This window comes from Bombina bombina, chromosome 2 (genome assembly GCF_027579735.1).
Source record: "Bombina bombina isolate aBomBom1 chromosome 2, aBomBom1.pri, whole genome shotgun sequence".
Taxonomy (NCBI): domain Eukaryota; kingdom Metazoa; phylum Chordata; class Amphibia; order Anura; family Bombinatoridae; genus Bombina; species Bombina bombina.
This window is the reverse complement of record NC_069500.1, coordinates 1,287,867,798-1,287,886,680: the sequence shown is the minus strand read 5'-3', so window position 1 is coordinate 1,287,886,680 and position 18,883 is coordinate 1,287,867,798. Positions and strand designations below refer to the sequence as shown.

At 41.7% G+C, this 18,883-nt stretch overlaps 1 protein-coding gene across 1 annotated transcript in view; it reads right to left on the bottom strand.

Moving 5' to 3' along the window:
* LOC128650282 (uncharacterized) overlaps positions 1 to 18,293 on the bottom strand; it is a 180,185-nt gene extending 161,892 nt beyond the window's left edge. The window contains exons 1-2 of the mRNA XM_053704107.1: positions 18,080 to 18,293; positions 8,971 to 9,096 (exon numbers count right to left, since the gene is read on the bottom strand). Of these exons, the coding sequence (XP_053560082.1) occupies positions 8,971 to 9,096; positions 18,080 to 18,172 (219 nt within the window). The 5' untranslated portion in view covers positions 18,173 to 18,293. The remainder of the gene's footprint in view (positions 1 to 8,970; positions 9,097 to 18,079) is intronic.
* Between the last annotated feature and the right edge of the window lie 590 nt (positions 18,294 to 18,883).

The following is an 18,883-nucleotide window of genomic DNA, read 5'->3' as shown; positions in this document are numbered from 1 at the left end:
GTTATGGTTCCCAAGAAAATTACTCTCGTATTTGTAACTAAGGAACTCTTTTCCAAATTTACCTTCCATCCATGAGATCTCAGGTAAGATAACAACATTTACTTGTGGGATATTGCTTGTTGAAAGGATGGCGCCTGGACCAGAATGTCGTCCAGATAAGGCGCCACTGCAATGCCCCGCAATCGGAGCACCGCTTACAGGGATCCCAGAACCTTTGAGAAAATTCTGGGAGCTGTGGCAAGGCCGAATGGAAGAGCCACGAACTGGAAGTGTTTGTCTAGAAAAGCAAACCTTAGAAACTTGTGATGGTCCCTGTGGATGGGAACATGCAATGCGTCCTTTAAATCCACGGTAGTCATAAATTGACCCTCTTGGATCAAAGGAAGAATGGAACAAATAGTTTCCATCTTGAAGGACGGTACTCTGAGGAATTTGTTTAGACTCTTGAGATCTAAAATTTGTCTGAAGGTTCCTTCCTTTTTGGGAACCACAAACAGATTGGAATAGAACCCTACACCCCGTTCCTGCTTCGGAACAGGAACTATCACTCCCAGGTCGGAGAGGTCCCGTACACATTGTAAGAATGCCTCTCTTTTTGTCTGGTCTACAGATAATCTTGAAAGCAGAAACCTGCCCCTGGGAGGAAAGTTCTTGAACTCTAGTTTGTATCCCTGGGACACGATGTCCACAACCCAGGGATCCTGAAATCTCAAACCCAAGCCTGCGTGAAGAAGGAAACTCTGCCCCCCACAAGATCCGGTCCTGGATCGGGAGCAGGCCCTTCATGCTGTCTTTCATTCAATAGCAGGCCTTTTGGATTGTTTTCCCTTGTTCCAAGACTGTTTGGGTCTCCAGGAAGGTTTGGACTGTTCCTGCTTGGAATAGGAAGTGGAAGGATTTCCCTTGAAATTTCGAAAGAAACGAAAATTACTCTGACGTCCCTTTTGTTTGTTTCTCTTATCCTGAGGGAGGAAATGGCCATTTCCTCCCGTAATGTCAGAAATTATTTCCGTCAAACCCGGTCCAAACAAAGTCTTTCCCTTGTAAGGAATCGCCAAAAGTTTAGACTTAGATGACACACCTGCAGACCAAGACTTCAACCATAAAGCTCTGCGGGCTAGCACAGCAAAAATGAAATCTTTGCTCCCAGTTTAATAACCTGTAGGGAAGCATCCGGAATAAAGGAATTGGCCAGCTTAAGGGCCTTTATCCTATCCTGGATCTCTTCAAGGGGAGTGTCTGTCCTAATAGAATCAGACAACGCATCAAACCAGTATGCCGCCGCACTAGTGATGGTAGCAATGCACACTGCAGGTTGCCATTGTAAACCCTGGTGTACATACATCTTCTTAAGTAACCCCTCTAATTTTTTGTCCGTAGGATCCTTAAAAGCACAACTATCCTCTATGGTAATAGTAGTCCTCTTGGCCAGAGTGGAAATTGCTCCTTCCACCTTGAGTACTGTTTGCCAAGACTCCTTGATAGAGTCTGCTATGGGAAACATCTTTTTAAATATAGGGGATGGAGAAAAAGGGATACCCAGTCTCTCCCATTCCTTAGCAATGATCTCAGTAGCTTGATCTGGTACAGGAAAGCCTCCACCAAGGAAGGTACATCAAAATATTTGTTTAGCTTACTGGATTTCTTAGGATTAACTACGACCATGGTGTCGCTGTCGTCTAATGTAGCTAAAACCTCCTTGAGTAACAGACGGAGGTGTTCTATCTTAAACCTGAAAGATACAACTTCAGTTTCAGCAGGAGGAATTACACTGTCATAATCTGAGATTTCACCCTCAGATGCTACCGAAATATCCTCCTCCTCAGGCTTCTGGGAGGGGGCATTCGAAATAGCGACAATTGCATCAGTAACCTTGCTAACTCAATGTTTATTTGTTCTCTTACGTTTTCCCTGCAACATGGGAAAAGCAGACAATGCATCAGAAACTGCAGAAGACTTGAGGGAAGCAACGTCTTGCAACGTAACTCCAGGAGGAGTTAGAGGGGAAGCGCAGGGCACTGAATGTGTGGGCGGTAAAATTTGGGACGCTTAAGGAGAAAGCTGCGGCATATATTGAACATTGTCATTAGACTCCTGAACAGCATCCGCCTTCAAAAATGTTGGCTCAGAAAAAAGTCGATCCCTATAATTTTAAGTTCTCTCAATACATGAGGAAAGGGATTGGTGGTTCCACATTGGCATCAAAACATAAAGAACAATTGACATTTTGCAAAGCCTCTTGGTCCATTCTGACTCACAATGGATCAAATTATCAATTAAGGCGGAGCCAACAGCACTAAGAAATGGTCGCACTTTCATGCTGCTCCAGAGCTAACATTTGTATTATTGCTTCTGAACGGCATCTAAATTTCATCTAGCCTCATGGAATTCTTGGATAACTTTGTAGACCCTTGTCCCATGCTTGGGGAGTGCTATATTTATTTACCGGAGTGAAAACATCAAGCTGAGATCGGAGACTTGTTCTCCTACGGCATACATGGCGGCCATTTTTACTCCCTTGGGGCTGTGAGATTACACAAACCCCTTGAGCTTATACTGAACATTGAGTCCAACCTTGCTATGACTGCCTAGGTGTTTGAAATTCGGGAACAACATGGTGGGAGCTAATAGCTTTATTGAGGCCATGCGCTGCATGCTTATGAAACATCACACCGCCTTTGAAGAGCTGCTTATTCAGACGTCTAGACACGGGGACACCTGCGTATCTCAACTGACTACACAATCTGTGCTTGTTGTGGAGGAGGATGTGTATGACAGCACTTTAGAGCCTCCATGCCCAAACGCTACCTTAACTAACTATGTGAAGGACCAGGTCCCTACCATCCTACAACCGGCGTTGGCGGGTAAGACACTTACAACTGTCAGCATGACTCTGCACATTACTGACTCATCGTCGCCTAGTACAAATGGCACTATCGCAACTCAGGCGGCCTCAACGCTGAGCTCAGCAAATAGGACACGGAAGCTGAGAGGGCCTATAGATGGGGTTCATCTCCAAGACCCAAGAATGATGTCGTTGAAACGGCAATCGCTTATGAGTTCTGCAGCCCTTTTCTCTTCCATAGAACTATCGGACTTTGATTGGGACCCTGATGCTGCCCATGATCTGGATGCATCTGAGAACTGGTGGTCTATGATGAAGGTTAATTGGGAGCTCTCAACACACTTTGCTTGTCACATTTACTTTTGTGCATTACTATTCAGGCTATGGGACCTGTGTTGCAAGTTTAAAATAGCACGCCAGAAATTAGGTATAGGGTGAATAAAATTTGCCGTGTAGTGGCTATAGTTATATGAACACCACAATAGTTATTGAATGTTTGCAATGTTTTAAGTCCCTAGGGAAATTTGTATTTTCTGTTTGGAATGCTGGACTCATACTGCCATACATCATCTATACATGACGACCAGGGAGTCTGATGTTAAGACTGGTTCACTCCAATCTGTTGCAATGAGCGTAATGCAGTTTTAAACAAGAGTCCTTTTTATGTTTATGTGCTACTCATTACCACCTATGATAATTCAGGTCCTTATGTTTGGTATATCTGAGAAACTGTTTTTTACTACTATATAGCTTAGCTTACAACTGCAAGAGATGTATTCTGATCGGTACAATGTGCATTTTTTTTATCTAAAGGGTGGCCTAAGTTGTCTGTTTCAGAACTACATAGGACAGTAAAATGTATTACCTACAATGGCCCCTTATAGTTTTGCCTGATTCCCCCAGTATAATTTAGAAAATTATGGTTGTTTCTGTGCTTCTTAGTATTGAAATAACTTTTATCCCACATCTTATATTTGCAAGATTGGCTTTTCCTTTCATTGTTTCACTTATATCCTTTGATGTATCTGTATAGATTAAAAGAGCTTCTCCTATAATATAGTATTATGTATAGGGATTTTGGCTTTGTTTAAGGTTATACAAAGCTACTCATATTTTATTTAAAAGTAGCTACATTGGTGTTGTCTTTCGAATGTAACCGGATGTATATAGTTTTTAATCTAGGGGGAACCTTCGATTTAACAAGCACAGTTTCATATGTCAACATTGTACTAACCTTTCCCCATGTGTAGTAGATAGATAATTATATCTTTTAGCGTGTGTGCTCTATCCTATTTGTGATGCCCTGGGTATAGGGATGCAGACAAGATAATAATGAGGCTTGTTGTCTTAACCTTTTTGTCCCCTCCAGGCTATAGCTGGGACTATACATACTCTTCTGCACCTCTCGACTAGCCAGGAGTCACGTGTGTCATAGCATCTTATACATTAGATTCCACTAAAGTAATTTTTGTGGTATTCTTGTGCTGGGTATAGGGCCCATACCTGGCCAACGGGATTTGCCTAGAATTATGATTCTTCCTATTTTAGTAAAGATGCCTATATAATTTACCTTAGGTTAATTAAGGTCATCCAGTGGCGATGGTTTAGAAGAGGGCTAACGGTTCCCACACCTGGTGACTTTATATGTTTAGTTATACTTTTATCAACAAGTTAATGACCCTTACTTTCTTAGAAAATATAGGAGAGATACTGTTTTGCTGTAGGATTAATCTATGGCCCAATCATTATACTCAACCATGGTATAAAATTCACAAATACCTGTCTAAGCTGCTTTGTATATTGATATATATTATGTTTGACCTAATGGTAGCTAATAATGTTTACATGTTTCTCCACACTCCATACTATATATTGCCACATATTACATTTTTGTATATTCTGTTGCATATGCTGTACTATTGGAATCCTACGTTGCCCTGTCTGAAACAATTGGATATACCTAACTTTTATATTTGCTTCTAAAAATATTCATTTAAAGGCCACCATTTATGCTAAACAACTTGATTAGAATTCAGAAGAGAGCCATTGACCTGATATTAGGTTGGTCTCCGCCTTCCACCCCCTTTCCCTTCCCTTCCTTTTCCCTTCCCCATATATCACACTCTGGTCTACGCGTGCGTGTCCGGGTGTGTGTTGAGTGGTTTTCCTCGTAAAATACCACAATTATTGTCCCTCCATCCCTTACTACAATGTTTGATTTTCAGTATAGATTATACATTTGTTATGATATGCCAATGCTATTTTATTATATGTTGTATTAAGGTTACAAAAAAAACAAAAAATGTGAGGTCTGTTTTCTTTTTCCCTTGCTCTGTGATGTAACAGGATTGATTTATTGTTGTCGTTTTTTTATGACCACTGTATCCTTTTGCCTTCTTCGGGATATTTGTAATAGTATTTGTTTTTGGTGATCTCAATAAAAATTACTTAAAAAAAAAAAAAAAAAATTATCAATTAAAAAGTTTACATTTTTTAATAAAAATTAAAAACGAAAAATATTACTGTCACTTTAAATTTTAAACCGTAACTTTTTTATTTTTTACATGCAGAGTGGACTAAATAACCAAACAAAGCTGCAGATCACCTCTACATCTCAGCTTAACTTTGCTGAGGTGCCTACCTGCCCTGCTGACGCCGGCTCTCCCTGTGCAGAAGCCTTTACTCCTAGTAAAAGATCCGGAACTCGGCAGTAGTGATAGAGAACCGGTCTCCGGTCCTAGAAACACATGCTCTCAGAAAAAAATGCGTAATCTAAAATTAAACTGTACTCTCTTTCCGGTCACTAGGAAGTGAGGGAAAAGTGGCGCGAAACACAAATTGCCGCCTCCCATAGCTCCGCCCATCGTGGGCTTTCAAAAAGTAATCTTCCGGTCGGTATCATGTCTTCTAAAGAAAACCTCCGGAAGCAGAGTAAACCACCATAAAAAAAAACAGAGCCCAATATTTTTCCTCAGCCCCAGTGCCTGCATCCAAGCTGTCTACATAGTGGGCTCAATTTAACAAGCTCCGTATGGAGCTTGATGGCCCCTGTTAACAGCAGTTATGAAGCAGCGGTTATGTGAGCTGCTGGTGCAATGCTGAATACGGAGAGCGTATTGCTCTCCGCATTCAGCGAGGTCTGGCGGACCTGATCCGCACTGTCGGATCAGGTCCGCCAGACCTTGGTAAATAGAGGCCAATGTCTCCTCCATCTGTAGGAGAATGTATGTCTCTTGCAAATACAGTGCCCAAACCTTTTCCGAGTCCTTTATATATGTGTCCCATCTTGTGTAAATAAAGTACCTCCTTTTTGTTATCCCTTTTAGAAAATTAAAGTCAGCACTTACCTTCAGGGCTGCCATCAGGGGGTGAATAGGGTGACTCCTGTCAGGGGCCCAGTGGGCCAGGGGGGCCCCATGAGGCAAGCACTATTATTAAAAAAAATATATATATTTTTTTTTTACATTTTTGCAGCCACCAGAGGGCGCTACAGCAGAGTGCTATTGAGCATGGGGAAATGTCATTACAAGGAGTAAAGCATTAGCATTTGAGAGGATTTCTGAGCGTGCACTAAACCACTATGCACAGTTTGAGACAGACTTGGCACTTCAGTTTGTACAGTGTGTGCCTTAGATGACAGATCACTTTCATTTGCTGAGTAAGTAGGACTTACTTTGTAAATGATTTTTTATTTATTTGTGCAATTTCAGATTGTAAATTCAGTGTGGTAGTTGTATGGTGGGGCCATGGGTCTATAAAAACAAATTTTTTTTAGCAATATGCAGCAGTGTATTTATGATTATTTGACGATGCTGCAGATATTCTATATTTAAAACCAAGCAGAAATGTTTGCTCCTTAATACACAAATGGTAGGTGCCCTTTTGGCAGATATGATTTTTTTAAAATTTATTTATATATTTTAATTACATTCCAGTTTATTGCCCCTTTATGCGAGGACTTTCCAGATGCCAGGAGGCATTTTATGTAAGATTTTTTACATCTGCATAAAATGTTATACTCTCAGGCTAAGATTGCTTGGTGTTTGAAATGAGACAGGTTAACTTGTTCAGTTTACACTACCGCTGACTTAATTTTGAAATACATACAAACAAGCCTAAATCCTGCATTTAACCAGATCTAATGGTATGAGACTGAGTACCACAGTTTATGGTTCCACCAAGACCATATAGAGTACAGCATTTTCAAATCCATAAGTACAGCTGACAGATTTGAAGTGGTGCTCTTGGTTGGGGAAAATGGAGTGGGAAAACCGAAAGATATGTCAACGTTTGAAAAGTACTTTTCTTCATCTACCCCTTTGACAGATCCTTAATGTACAATTTTGAAATCACATAAGTATTTGTGTTTGCTCATTGACATGATTCTTTAAAAAGTGATCTCTTAATTTCTTTTATTTTTTTATCATGCATGTCACACACTTTATTTAGGGGATAGCAATGTGCAGAAATGTTACCTCCTGTGAGTGTTTCTGTGGGTGTCTGTGTTTATGTCTTTGTGCTTTTGTTGGTGTCTCTATGAATGTGTATGTATTTCTTTTCTGTGGGTCTCTCTGTGAGGGTTTATGTGTCTGTATTTTTGCATTTTCTGTGGATGTCTCTGTGAGGGTGTGTGTGTGTGTATGTCTTTGTGTGATTTCTGTGAGTGCCTGTGTGTGTGTTTGTGTGTTCTCTGTGGGTGTCTGTGAGTGTGTATGCCTTTGTGTGTTTTCTGAGGCTGTCTCTGTGGGTGTTTCCTTGGGTGTATGTGCAAGTTTGTGTTTGAGTTTGTGTGTGTCCATTGTCTGTTCCTTTTTAGGACATTTTGACCTTACTACTGAGTTCTGTGTTTGTGTGTTACTACCTTCACAACATTTCCAAGTTTGACTACACTTAAGAATAAAGTGCATATATGTTTTAGTCACTTGGTCGAAAATTGCACATGTCAATGGGGGGGGGGACCCTGATCTATGGTTAAGTCAGGGGCCCGAAATTTCTAGTGGCGGCCCTGCTTACCTCATAAATCTGTCAGACAGCAAGGCAGCTCACCAGGTTTGAGAGGTCCTCTCCCTCACAAGGACCTGTGGAAAAAGAGGTAAAGACTGAGTAATTGTACTCAGGCTTTCCGATTCAGGGCAGCATAATTACATGGGAGGCGCAGTGAGAATTATGTCCCAAAAGTTCCCATTGCTCTAAAGTCACCACTGCTCTACTGAAGAGACTGATATGGACTACGGCTACACCCCAGGACAAAGCAGCACAATCTTGCATTACTTAAAAATAATAAAATCTTGCTTGAAGAATCTTTTCTAACACCTAACTTTACCACTTCCTTGCTGTAACATAGGCAAAGAGAATGACTGGGGTGGGAGGGAAGGGAAGTGATATTTAACAGCTTTGCTGTGGTGCTCTTTGCCGCCTCCTGCTGGGCAGGAGTGATATATCCTATTAGAAATTAGATGATCCGTGGACTCATCGTGTCATTAGAAAGAAATATATGTATATGCTTATATACACATATTAACACTTAATATATATGTACAGTATATGCATATATACACATATTAACACATAAATATATATGTATATGCATATATATATATACACATATTAACACATAAATATATATATATGTATATGCTTATATACACATATTAACACAAATATATATGTGTATATATATATATATATATATTTATAGTTGCTGCCATCGCTGTGCAACTTAACCCCTTCGCTGTGCTTTAGTTCTGATGCCATCTCTGAATCTATGTGCTTGAAATACAAAATAGAGACTGAGAAAACTTAAATGTAATACAATTTAAAGGACATAATCCGAAGTCTAAATAATTTAAAATACAAAGCACAAAGTGTAAATGTAACAAAACTGTCATGTAGTGCTATATTTCATGGGTTTGTCTCCCCCTTCACATACAGGGGTCAACCCATTCCTTAGAGAAGTATAGCAAAATCTGTCTTTTCGGATCAGGTAGTGCTGGAGGATTATTTAGATCATCTCATCTGAGTGGAGAGCTTTAGATCATCAGGCTCTCAGTGAGACTATTTAACAAGTCAAATAATTACAAAAAATGTGATCAAAATAATATGTATAACAAGAAATAAATATTTACCGCAAGAGCCAATCGGTCCTCTGATGTTCTGTTTCCTTTCCCAATGTATATTTCTGTTTTTCCTTCAAATTCCTCAATATCACAAAGTTTTATGTCATCAGGACAAGTAAACTGATCCAAGATAGACTGTATAAATAATAAGAGCAAAACGTTAAAAAAGAAATACAATAACATGAAATGTATTTTTCATAGATTATACATACAAATAATAAAAGGTTTTCAGTTTGCTTTTAATGTAGAATGTTGCCACTTGTCCCGGGTTCCAGTACGTGGCACATCCCTTGAATCTACTGGGACCTGAGACTGTTGGATAAGTTGTTTCTCACACTGGGCTAGATTAACTAGTGATCTCTCTCACTTTTTTAATCTCTAATGTTTTGCTAGTTTCTATGTTAATATATTAAATAATTGTTTGTTCACTTTAATGAAAAGCCTCTATATAATGACCTAGAAATAAGAACGTTACTAGATTATATTCATGTGAGATTCATAGACTCTTATAAGACTACAGAAGGACTCTGTTGTAAAGGTAAGATCATGTTCGAAATCATTGTGCCTTGTATCACCTTAAGTATCCAAGTGCATCACTAGCGGGCATTCTTGCCATTAACATTTACAGTTGTGTTAAAGAGACAGCAAAGTCAAAATTAAACTCTTATGACTCAGAGCATGCAATTTTAAGCATCTTTCCAATTTGCTCCTAAGATTTATTTTGCTCTGTTATCTTGGTATCCTTTGTTGAATAGCATACTTAGGTAGGTTAGAGAGCAGTAATACACTACTGGGAGCTAGTTGCTGATTGCTGGCTGCACATATGCCTCCTGTCATTGGCTCACAATATGTGTTCAGCTAGCTCCCAGTAGTGCATTACTGCTCCTTCACCAAAGGATAACAAGAAATGTATGCAAGTTAGATAACCCAAGTCAAAGTTGTTTTAAATTGTATGGTCTATCTGAATCATAAAAAAAGTATTTTGGGTTTCATTTAACTTTAAGGGCTATATTTATCAAATAGCGGATGCTGAAATCTACCCCCGAAGTTTAATTTCCGCCTGAAACTTGTTATGAAGCAGACCGCTGCTCCTTAACTTATCCGCCACCTCAAACTGCAATCATCCCTATCAGATACAATTGGGATGATTGAAACTCCCTGCTAGCGTCCGATTGACTGCGAATGTGCAGGGGGCGGCATTGCCCAAGCATTTCACCATTTATCGATGTCGGATGGACATGATTGACAACAGCGGATCATGTCCACCCCACATTTCATAAATCTACCCCTAAGTGTCCAATACATGAAATCTCACACAATGAGAACCTATTGACATCCACTGAAAACAATTACTACTGCAACAACTTCAGAAACATTCTTGAAAAATAGTAAATGTCACAGTGTCTACATGTAGAATATTCACGTCTGTTATGTTATAGAAAGGTCGTCTCACTAGATAAAATCAGAGGCGCCTTAGGGGGTCGATCCGATATAAATCGTCGCCCGCAAAAGCCGGCGACGCCAATATTTGCGCGGGTTTGGTATCACATATACGGCGTAACCTAGAAGTTACGCCCGTATATTTCTGCCGTCGCCCGCAGTTTTTTGGGCCATAGGCAGGTATACCAAACCCGCGCAGTTTGGTATCCAATATGCAGCGTAAGGACTTACGCGGCGAAAATGGAGAAAACTTACTCCATTTTCACCTCGCCACAAAAAGCAGCCGTAAGAAGCCTTACGCTGACTATTGGAGCCCCGTAACTCCCTAAACTAACTAGAAAATAAACCTAACACCTAACGCATGCGCAATGTCTATCTCCCTGTCAACCGCGATCTGCTAAAATAAACCTAACACCTAACGCATGCGCAATGTCTATCTCCCTGTCAACCGCGATCCCCCCCCCCCCCGAAATCCCTAATAAAGTTATTACCCCCTAAACCGCCGCTCCCGGACCCCGCCGCCATCTACATAAACTAACCCCCTACTGTGAGCCTCTAAAACCGCCGCCATCTACCTTATCTATCCCCTAATTAGAACCCCTTACACCGCCGCCACCTATATAAAAATTATTAACCCCTAATGTAAGCCCCTTACACCGCCGCCATCTCTATTAAAATGATTAACCCCTAATTTAATCTACCTACCCCGCCGCCAGCTATATTATCTATATTAACCCTAAGTATATTATAGTTAATATAGGTATTACATTATATATATTAACTATATTAACCCTAATTATATTAGGGTTAATATAGTTAATATAGTTACTATAGTATTTATATTAACTATATTAACTCTATCTAACCCTAACTAAATTTATATTAAATTAATCTAATTCATTTATAAACTAAAATATTCCTATTTAAATCTAAATACTTACCTATAAAATAAACCCTAAGATAGCTACAATATAATTAATAATTACATTGTAGCTATGTTAGGGTTAATATTTATTTTACAGGTAAATTGTTAATTATTTTAACTAGGTATAATAGATATTAAATAGTTATTAACTATTTAATATCTACCTAGTTAAAATAATTACCCAATTACCTGTAAAATAAATCCTAACCTAAGTTACAAATACACCTACACTATCAATAAATTTAATAAACTACAAACATCTATCTAAAAATACAATTAAATTAACTAAACTAAATTACAAAAAATAAAAAAAAGATTACAAGATATTTAAGCTAATTACACCTATTCTAAGCCCCCTAATAAAATAATAAACCCCCAAAATAAAAAAAATTCCCTGCCCTATTCTAAATTCAACAAATTTCAAAGCTCTTTACCTTACCAGCCCTTAAAAGGGCCTTTTGTGGGGCATGCCCCAAAGAATTCAGCTCTTTTGCATACAACAAATACAATACCCCCCCCCCATTACAACCCACCACCCACATACCCCTATTCTAAACCCACCCAAACCCCCCTTAAAAAAGCCTAACACTACCCCCCTGAAGATCTCCCTACCTTGTCTTCACCACACCGGGCCGAATTCCTGATCCGATCCGGGCGATGTCTTCCTCCAAGCGGCAAAAAAGAATTCTTCCTCCGGCGATGTCATCCTCCAAGCGGCAAAGAAGAATTCTTCCTCCGGCGACGTCTTCCTCCAAGCGGCAGCAAAGTCTTCATTCTTCCGGCGGCATCTTCAATCTTCTTTCTTCGCTCCACCGCCGCGGAGCATCCATCCCGGCCGACTGCTGAACTTGGAATGAGGTACCTTTAAATGACGTCATCCAAGATGGCGTCCGCCGAATTCCGATTGGCTGATAGGATTCTATCAGCCAATCGGAATTAAGTTTAAAAAATCTGATTGGCTGATTGAATCAGCCAATCAGATTCAAGTTCAATCCGATTGGCTGATCCAATCAGCCAATCAGATTGAGCTCGCATTCTATTGGCTGTTCCGATCAGCCAATAGAATGCGAGCTCAATCTGATTGGCTGATTGGATCAGCCAATCGGATTGAACTTGAATCTGATTGGCTGATTCAATCAGCCAATCAGATTTTTTTAAACTTAATTCCGATTGGCTGATAGAATCCTATCAGCCAATCGGAATTCGGCGGACGCCATCTTGGATGACGTCATTTAAAGGTACCTCATTCCAAGTTCAGCAGTCGGCCGGGATGGATGCTCCGCGGCGGCGGAGCGAAGAAAGAAGATTGAAGATGCCGCCGGAAGAATGAAGACTTTGCTGCCGCTTGGAGGAAGTCGTCGCCGGAGGAAGAATTCTTCTTTGCCGCTTGGAGGATGACATCGCCGGAGGAAGAATTCTTCTTTGCCGCTTGGAGGAAGACATCGCCCGGATCGGATCAGGAGTTCGGCCCGGTGTGGTGAAGACAAGGTAGGGAGATCTTCAGGGGGGTAGTGTTAGGCTTTTTTAAGGGGGGTTTGGGTGGGTTTAGAATAGGGGTATGTGGGTGGTGGGTTGTAATGGGGGGGGGGGGTATTGTATTTGTTGTATGCAAAAGAGCTGAATTCTTTGGGGCATGCCCCACAAAAGGCCCTTTTAAGGGCTGGTAAGGTAAAGAGCTTTGAAATTTGTTGAATTTAGAATAGGGCAGGGAATTTTTTTTATTTTGGGGGTTTATTATTTTATTAGGGGGCTTAGAATAGGTGTAATTAGCTTAAATATCTTGTAATCTTTTTTTTATTTTTTGTAATTTAGTGTTTTGTTTTTTTTTGTAATTTAGCTTAGTTAATTTAATTGTATTTTTAGATAGATGTTTGTAGTTTATTAAATTTATTGATAGTGTAGGTGTATTTGTAACTTAGGTTAGGATTTATTTTACAGGTAATTGGGTAATTATTTTAACTAGGTAGATATTAAATAGTTAATAACTATTTAATATCTATTATACCTATTTAAAATAATTAACAATTTACCTGTAAAATAAATATTAACCCTAACATAGCTACAATGTAATTATTAATTATATTGTAGCTATCTTAGGGTTTATTTTATAGGTAAGTATTTAGATTTAAATAGGAATATTTTAGTTTATAAATGAATTAGATTAATTTAATATAAATTTAGTTAGGGTTAGATAGAGTTAATATAGTTAATATAAATACTATAGTAACTATATTAACTATATTAACCCTAATATAATTAGGGTTAATATAGTTAATATATATAATGTAATACCTATATTAACTATAATATACTTAGGGTTAATATAGATAAAATAGCTGGCGGCGGGGTAGGTAGATTAAATTAGGGGTTAATCATTTTAATAGAGATGGCGGCGGTGTAAGGGGCTTACATTAGGGGTTAATAATTTTTATATAGATGGCGGCGGTGTTAGGGGCTCACTTTAGGGGGTTATAGATATAATATAGCTGGCGGCGGGGTACGGGAGCGGCGGTTTAGGGGTTAATAACTTTATTAGGTTGCGGCGGGGTAAAGGAGCGGCGGTTTAGGGGTTAATAGCTTTTTTATTGTTAGGCTAGTGAGGGGGGATAGCGGATAGAGGGTTAGACAGTGCGGGCTATGTTAGGGAGGCGTGTTAGACAGTGCGGGCTATGTTAGGGAGGCGTGTTAGACAGTGCGGGTGTTTTAAACTTTAGTCAGGTTTTATAGGCGCCGGCAGTTTCTAACGTGCCGCAAGTCACTGGCGACGCCAGAAATTTGTACTTACGCAGATTTCTGGACATCGCTGGTTTGTGAGACTTACGGCACGTTAGCATCTGACGGCGACCTATATGGGATGGCTCAAGTTGCGAGCTGAAACTGCGGGCGACGCCGGTTCCCTCGCTTGCGCCGCAAACTGCGATCGATATCGGATCGCGCCCAAGAAATCTGCCCCACTGTCTTGTCCTACAATTTTAACAATTCATTTACAACATTTTCTGGGCCTGGGAGGCTTAGGCTGAGTGAGGGATTATTGGAGTAGAGCTGTGAGTGTTGTTTGGTTAGAACAATGACAGACAGGATAGAGATTTGAGTATTAAATGGATGGGATTGGGTGGACTGAGATGAAGCAAATATGCTATAGCTGGGGTCTGGGTGATGAGGCCACTTTTTCACAAGGACACTTGTAGCAAAGGGAGAGCTAAGAGAGGGACAGCAAGGGATACATCCTAAGCCCTAACAAACCTGCACGTTATCAGGCAGTTGGTAGCTCAGTGGAGCTTGCTTCTCACACTTGTGCAAATACACAGATTAAACTGTAAATAAAATGAGTCAGATATATTTCCACACATACGCACTGCAAATTAGTTATACAGAAATTAGACCTGGACTGTTTGAAGAGGAACTGACTCAAGCAACGTGTTGATTATTTTGTGGTAATAATTTATTTAACCAATAATATGTTGGTCATTTACTCACAGTACCTGGGAGTTAAGGAACTCTAATTTTAATCAACTTTATAAATAATATTATTCACATTTTATTTATGTACTAGTCCTAAAGCCCGTTCACACGGGCCATTTTTTGCAGTACAGCGGTCCCACCCCTTGCGCTCTCTCCCTCCCCCTCTCTTTTGCTCTCTCTCTCTCCCCCCTCTCTTTTGCTCTCTCTCTCTCCCCCTCTCTTTTTAGCTCTCTCTCCCCCTCTCTTTTGCGCTCTCTCTCTCTCCTCCTCTCTTTTGTGCTCTCTCCCCCCTCTCTTTTGAGCTCTCTCTCCCCCCCTCTCTTTTGAGCTCTCTCTCTCCCCATCTCTTTTGAGCTCTCTCTCTCCCCCCTCTCTTTTGCGCTCTCTCTCTCCCCCTCTCTTTTGCGCTCTCTCTCCCCCTCTCTTTTGCGCTCTCTCTCCCCCTCTCTTTTGCGCTCTCTCTCCCCTCTCTTTTGCGCTCTCTCTCCCACCCTTTCTTTTGCGCTCTCTCTCCCACCCTTTCTTTTGCGCTTTCTCTCCCCCTCTTTTTTGCGCTCTCTCTCCCCCTCTCCTTTGTGCTCTGTCTCCCCCTCTCTTTTGCGCTCTCTCACCCCCTCTCTTTTGCGCTCTCCCTCCCCCTCTCTTTTGCGCTCTCTCTCCACTCCTCTCTTTTGCGCTCTCTCTTCCCCCTCTCTTTTGCCCTCTCTTTTGCACTCTCTCTCTCCCCCCTCTTTTGCGCTCTCTCTTCCCCCCTCTCTTTTGCGCTCTCTCTTCCCACCTCTCTTTTGCCCTCTCTATTTTGCCCTCTCTCTCCCCCCTCTCTTTTGCCCTCTCTCTCCCCCCCTCTCTTTTGCTCTCTCTCCCCCTCTCTCTTTTGCTGTCTCTCTCCCTCTCTCTTTTGCGCTCTCTCTCCACCCCTCTCTTTTGCGCTCTCTCACCCCCTCTGTTTTGTGCTCTCCCTCCCCCTCTCTTTTGCGCTCTCTCTCCACCCCTCTCTTTTGCGCTCTCTCCACCCTCTCTTTTGCGCTCTTTCTTCCCCCTCTCTTTTGCTCTCTCTCTTCCCCCTCTCTTTTGCGCTCTCTCTCCCCCCTCTTTTGTGCTCTCTCGTCCCCCCCTCTCTTTTGCGCTCTCTCTTCCCCCCTCTCTTTTGCCCTCTCTCTTTTGCCCTCCTCTCTCCCCCCCCCTCTCTTTTGCCCTCTCTCCCCCCTCTCTTTTGCGCTCTCTCCCCCCTCTCTTTTGTGCTCTCTCTTCCCCCCTCTCTTTTGCGCTCTCTATTCCCCCTCTCTTTTGCCCTCTCTCTTTTGCCCTCTCTTTTGCCCTCTCTCTCCCCCTCTCTTTTGCGCTCTCTCCCCCTTCTCTTTTGCGCTCTCTCTTCCCCCTCTCTTTTGCGCTCTCTCTTCCCCCCTCTCTTTTGCCCTCTCTCTTTTGCCCTCTCTCTCCCCCCCTCTCTTTTGCCCTCTCTCTCCCCCTCTCTTTTGCGCTCTCTCCCCCCTCTCTTTTGCGCTCTCTCCCCCTCTCTCTTTTGCTGTCTCTCTCCCCCTCTCTCTTTTGCTGTCTCTCTCCCCCTCTCTCTTTTGATGTCCCTCTCCCCCCTCTCTTTTGCTGTCTCTCTCCCCCTCTCTCTTTTGCTGTCTCTCTCCCCCCCTCTCTTTTGCTGTCTCTCTCCCCTCTCTCTTTTGCTGTCTCTCTCCCCCCCTCTCTTTTGCTGTCTCTCCCCCCCTCTCTTTTGTTGTCTCTCTCCCCCTCTCTCTTTTGCTGTCTCTCTCCCCCCTCTCTTTTGCTGTCTCTCTCCCTCCTCTCTTTTGCTGTCTCTCCCCCCCTCTCTCTCCCCCCTCTCTCTCTCCCCCCTCTCTCTCCCCCCCTCTCTCTTTCCCCCCTCTCTCCCCCCCTCTCCCCCTCTCTCTCCCCCCTTCTCTCTCTCTCCCCCCCTCTCTCCCCCCCCTCTCTCTCCCCCCTCTCTCTCCCCCCTCTCTCTCCCCCCCCTTCTCCCCCCCTCTCTCCCCCCCCCCTTCTCCCCCCCTCTCCCCCTCTCCCCCCTCTCTCTCCCCCCCTCTCCCCCCACTCTCCCCCCCTCTCTCTCCCCCTTCTCCCCCCTCTCTCCCCCCCTCTCTCCCCCCCTCTCTCCCCCCTCTCCCCCCTCTCTCTCCCCCCCCTTCTCCCCCTCTCCCCCCCTCTCTCTCCCCCCCCTCTCCCCCCTCTCTCTCTCTCCCCCCTCTCTCTCCCTCCCTCTCTCTCTCGCCCCCTCCCTCTCTCTTGCCCCCTCTCTCTCCCCCCTCTCCTCTCCCCCCTTTCTATCTCTCTCCCCTCTCTCTCCCATCTTTCACGCGACCGTGCCTGGACACGCCTCCTTTACGTCTGGCCACGCCCCCTTCAGGTCATTCCCTCCCAGCCACGCCCCTTCATGCCGGCCACGCCCCTCGCTCATGCCCGGCCACGCTCACTTCTTCTGCCGCAGATCATCAGCTAGGGACTCAAAGGCCAGGTGTGTTTGTCCTCGTGCTGTCTCTACTACGCATGACAGCTTCGGACAAACACACTTGGCCTTTTATTATATAAGATGTTTTGTTAATAATTTCACCATAGCGCCCCCTATGAATCGATAATGATAGGAATTGATTTATTGACTTAATATTATATGGACATTACATATTTACTGAAGTTCCTTTACAAACAGAAGGTCAAACTTTAAAGATAGATAATTCTTTTATTACCCATTCCCCAAATGTGCTCAGCCTGTTTACTTTTTACCTCTGCGATTACCTTGTATATAAGCCTCTGCAGACAGCCCCATTATCTCAGGGCTATTTATTTATTATCTATTGACTTGCATTTTAGCCAGTTAGAGCAGTGTCCTGCATCCCTCCATGGGAGTGAGCACAATGTTATCTTTATAGCACACATGAACTTGCTTGTTTTTGTGAAAAGCTAAAAAAACGAATGTGATAAGAGGTTGTCTGTATTGGCTTAGAAATAGGCAGACATTTAGATATTTAAATGCTATAAAGTATATTAATATAACAATGTTGGTTGTGCAAAGCTGGGGAATGATTAGTAAAGGTGTTAGCTATCTTTTTACACAATAACAATTTTGGTGTAGACTGTCCCTTTAACTTTTGCAGAAATACACAGACGTCCAGGTGCTTATGTTTAAAGCTGTCATCACAGATCAGTTCCCCTTGGTGCAATCATTCTAGGGCCTGATTCTCTGGAGAACTACAATTATTTAGTGCTTGTCACAGAGTAGACATTATTTAATTATAACATCTATATCTACATATATTGTCTTTTTACCATATCACTTTCAGAGATGGCATAGTCAGTTAATACTTCAAATCTTGCCTTCAGTGATTCCCGAGCTTTGTATATCATTTTTTCATAAGTCATGTTGTTAGCAGTTTTTTCTGATACTGAAAAAGATTTGATATGCTTTGTAAGTTTTTTTTTTGCTTTTTTTTAATAATTCAACATAAAGTATATGTTGTTTACTTTCATTATTTTTAATTAGGGTCAACGTATAACAATGATCAAACAATTCAACTGTTTAAAGGGACAGTAAACATATTGAGATGTAATTAGGTACAAACACACCCCTAGGACAGGGTTAAATAAAAGGAGATGCCTCTGAGCACAATGCGCTGCAAATAACAAAATGGTGAATATATTATTAAAATGTAACCTTTATTATGGCTACTAAAATGACAGCAAAAGAGAGAACAGATACACTGTTTGCTGCCCAACGAAATTAAAAACACTGCACTACGCTAGAGTATATAAGTAGGGATGTATATAGGTGAATAGCGTTACATTACAGAGGATATAACCTTGGTGAGGGTGTTTATTTCAATGGCAGCCTTTCTTACGGTGGTATTGCTGTCATTTTAGTAGCAATAATAATAATAATAATAAAAAGGTTACATTTTAATAATATATTCACCATTTGTTCTAGCCTATAACAAATTTCCAGACAAGGCTCACAAGTAGTAATTACACAAATCCTAGAATCTATGCTACTCTTTTTTTTGTTCAATATTGAGATTTAAATTTAAAAGGTATAGTTATGTATACTAAAACTTTTTTTTGCCCACTTTTCATGTA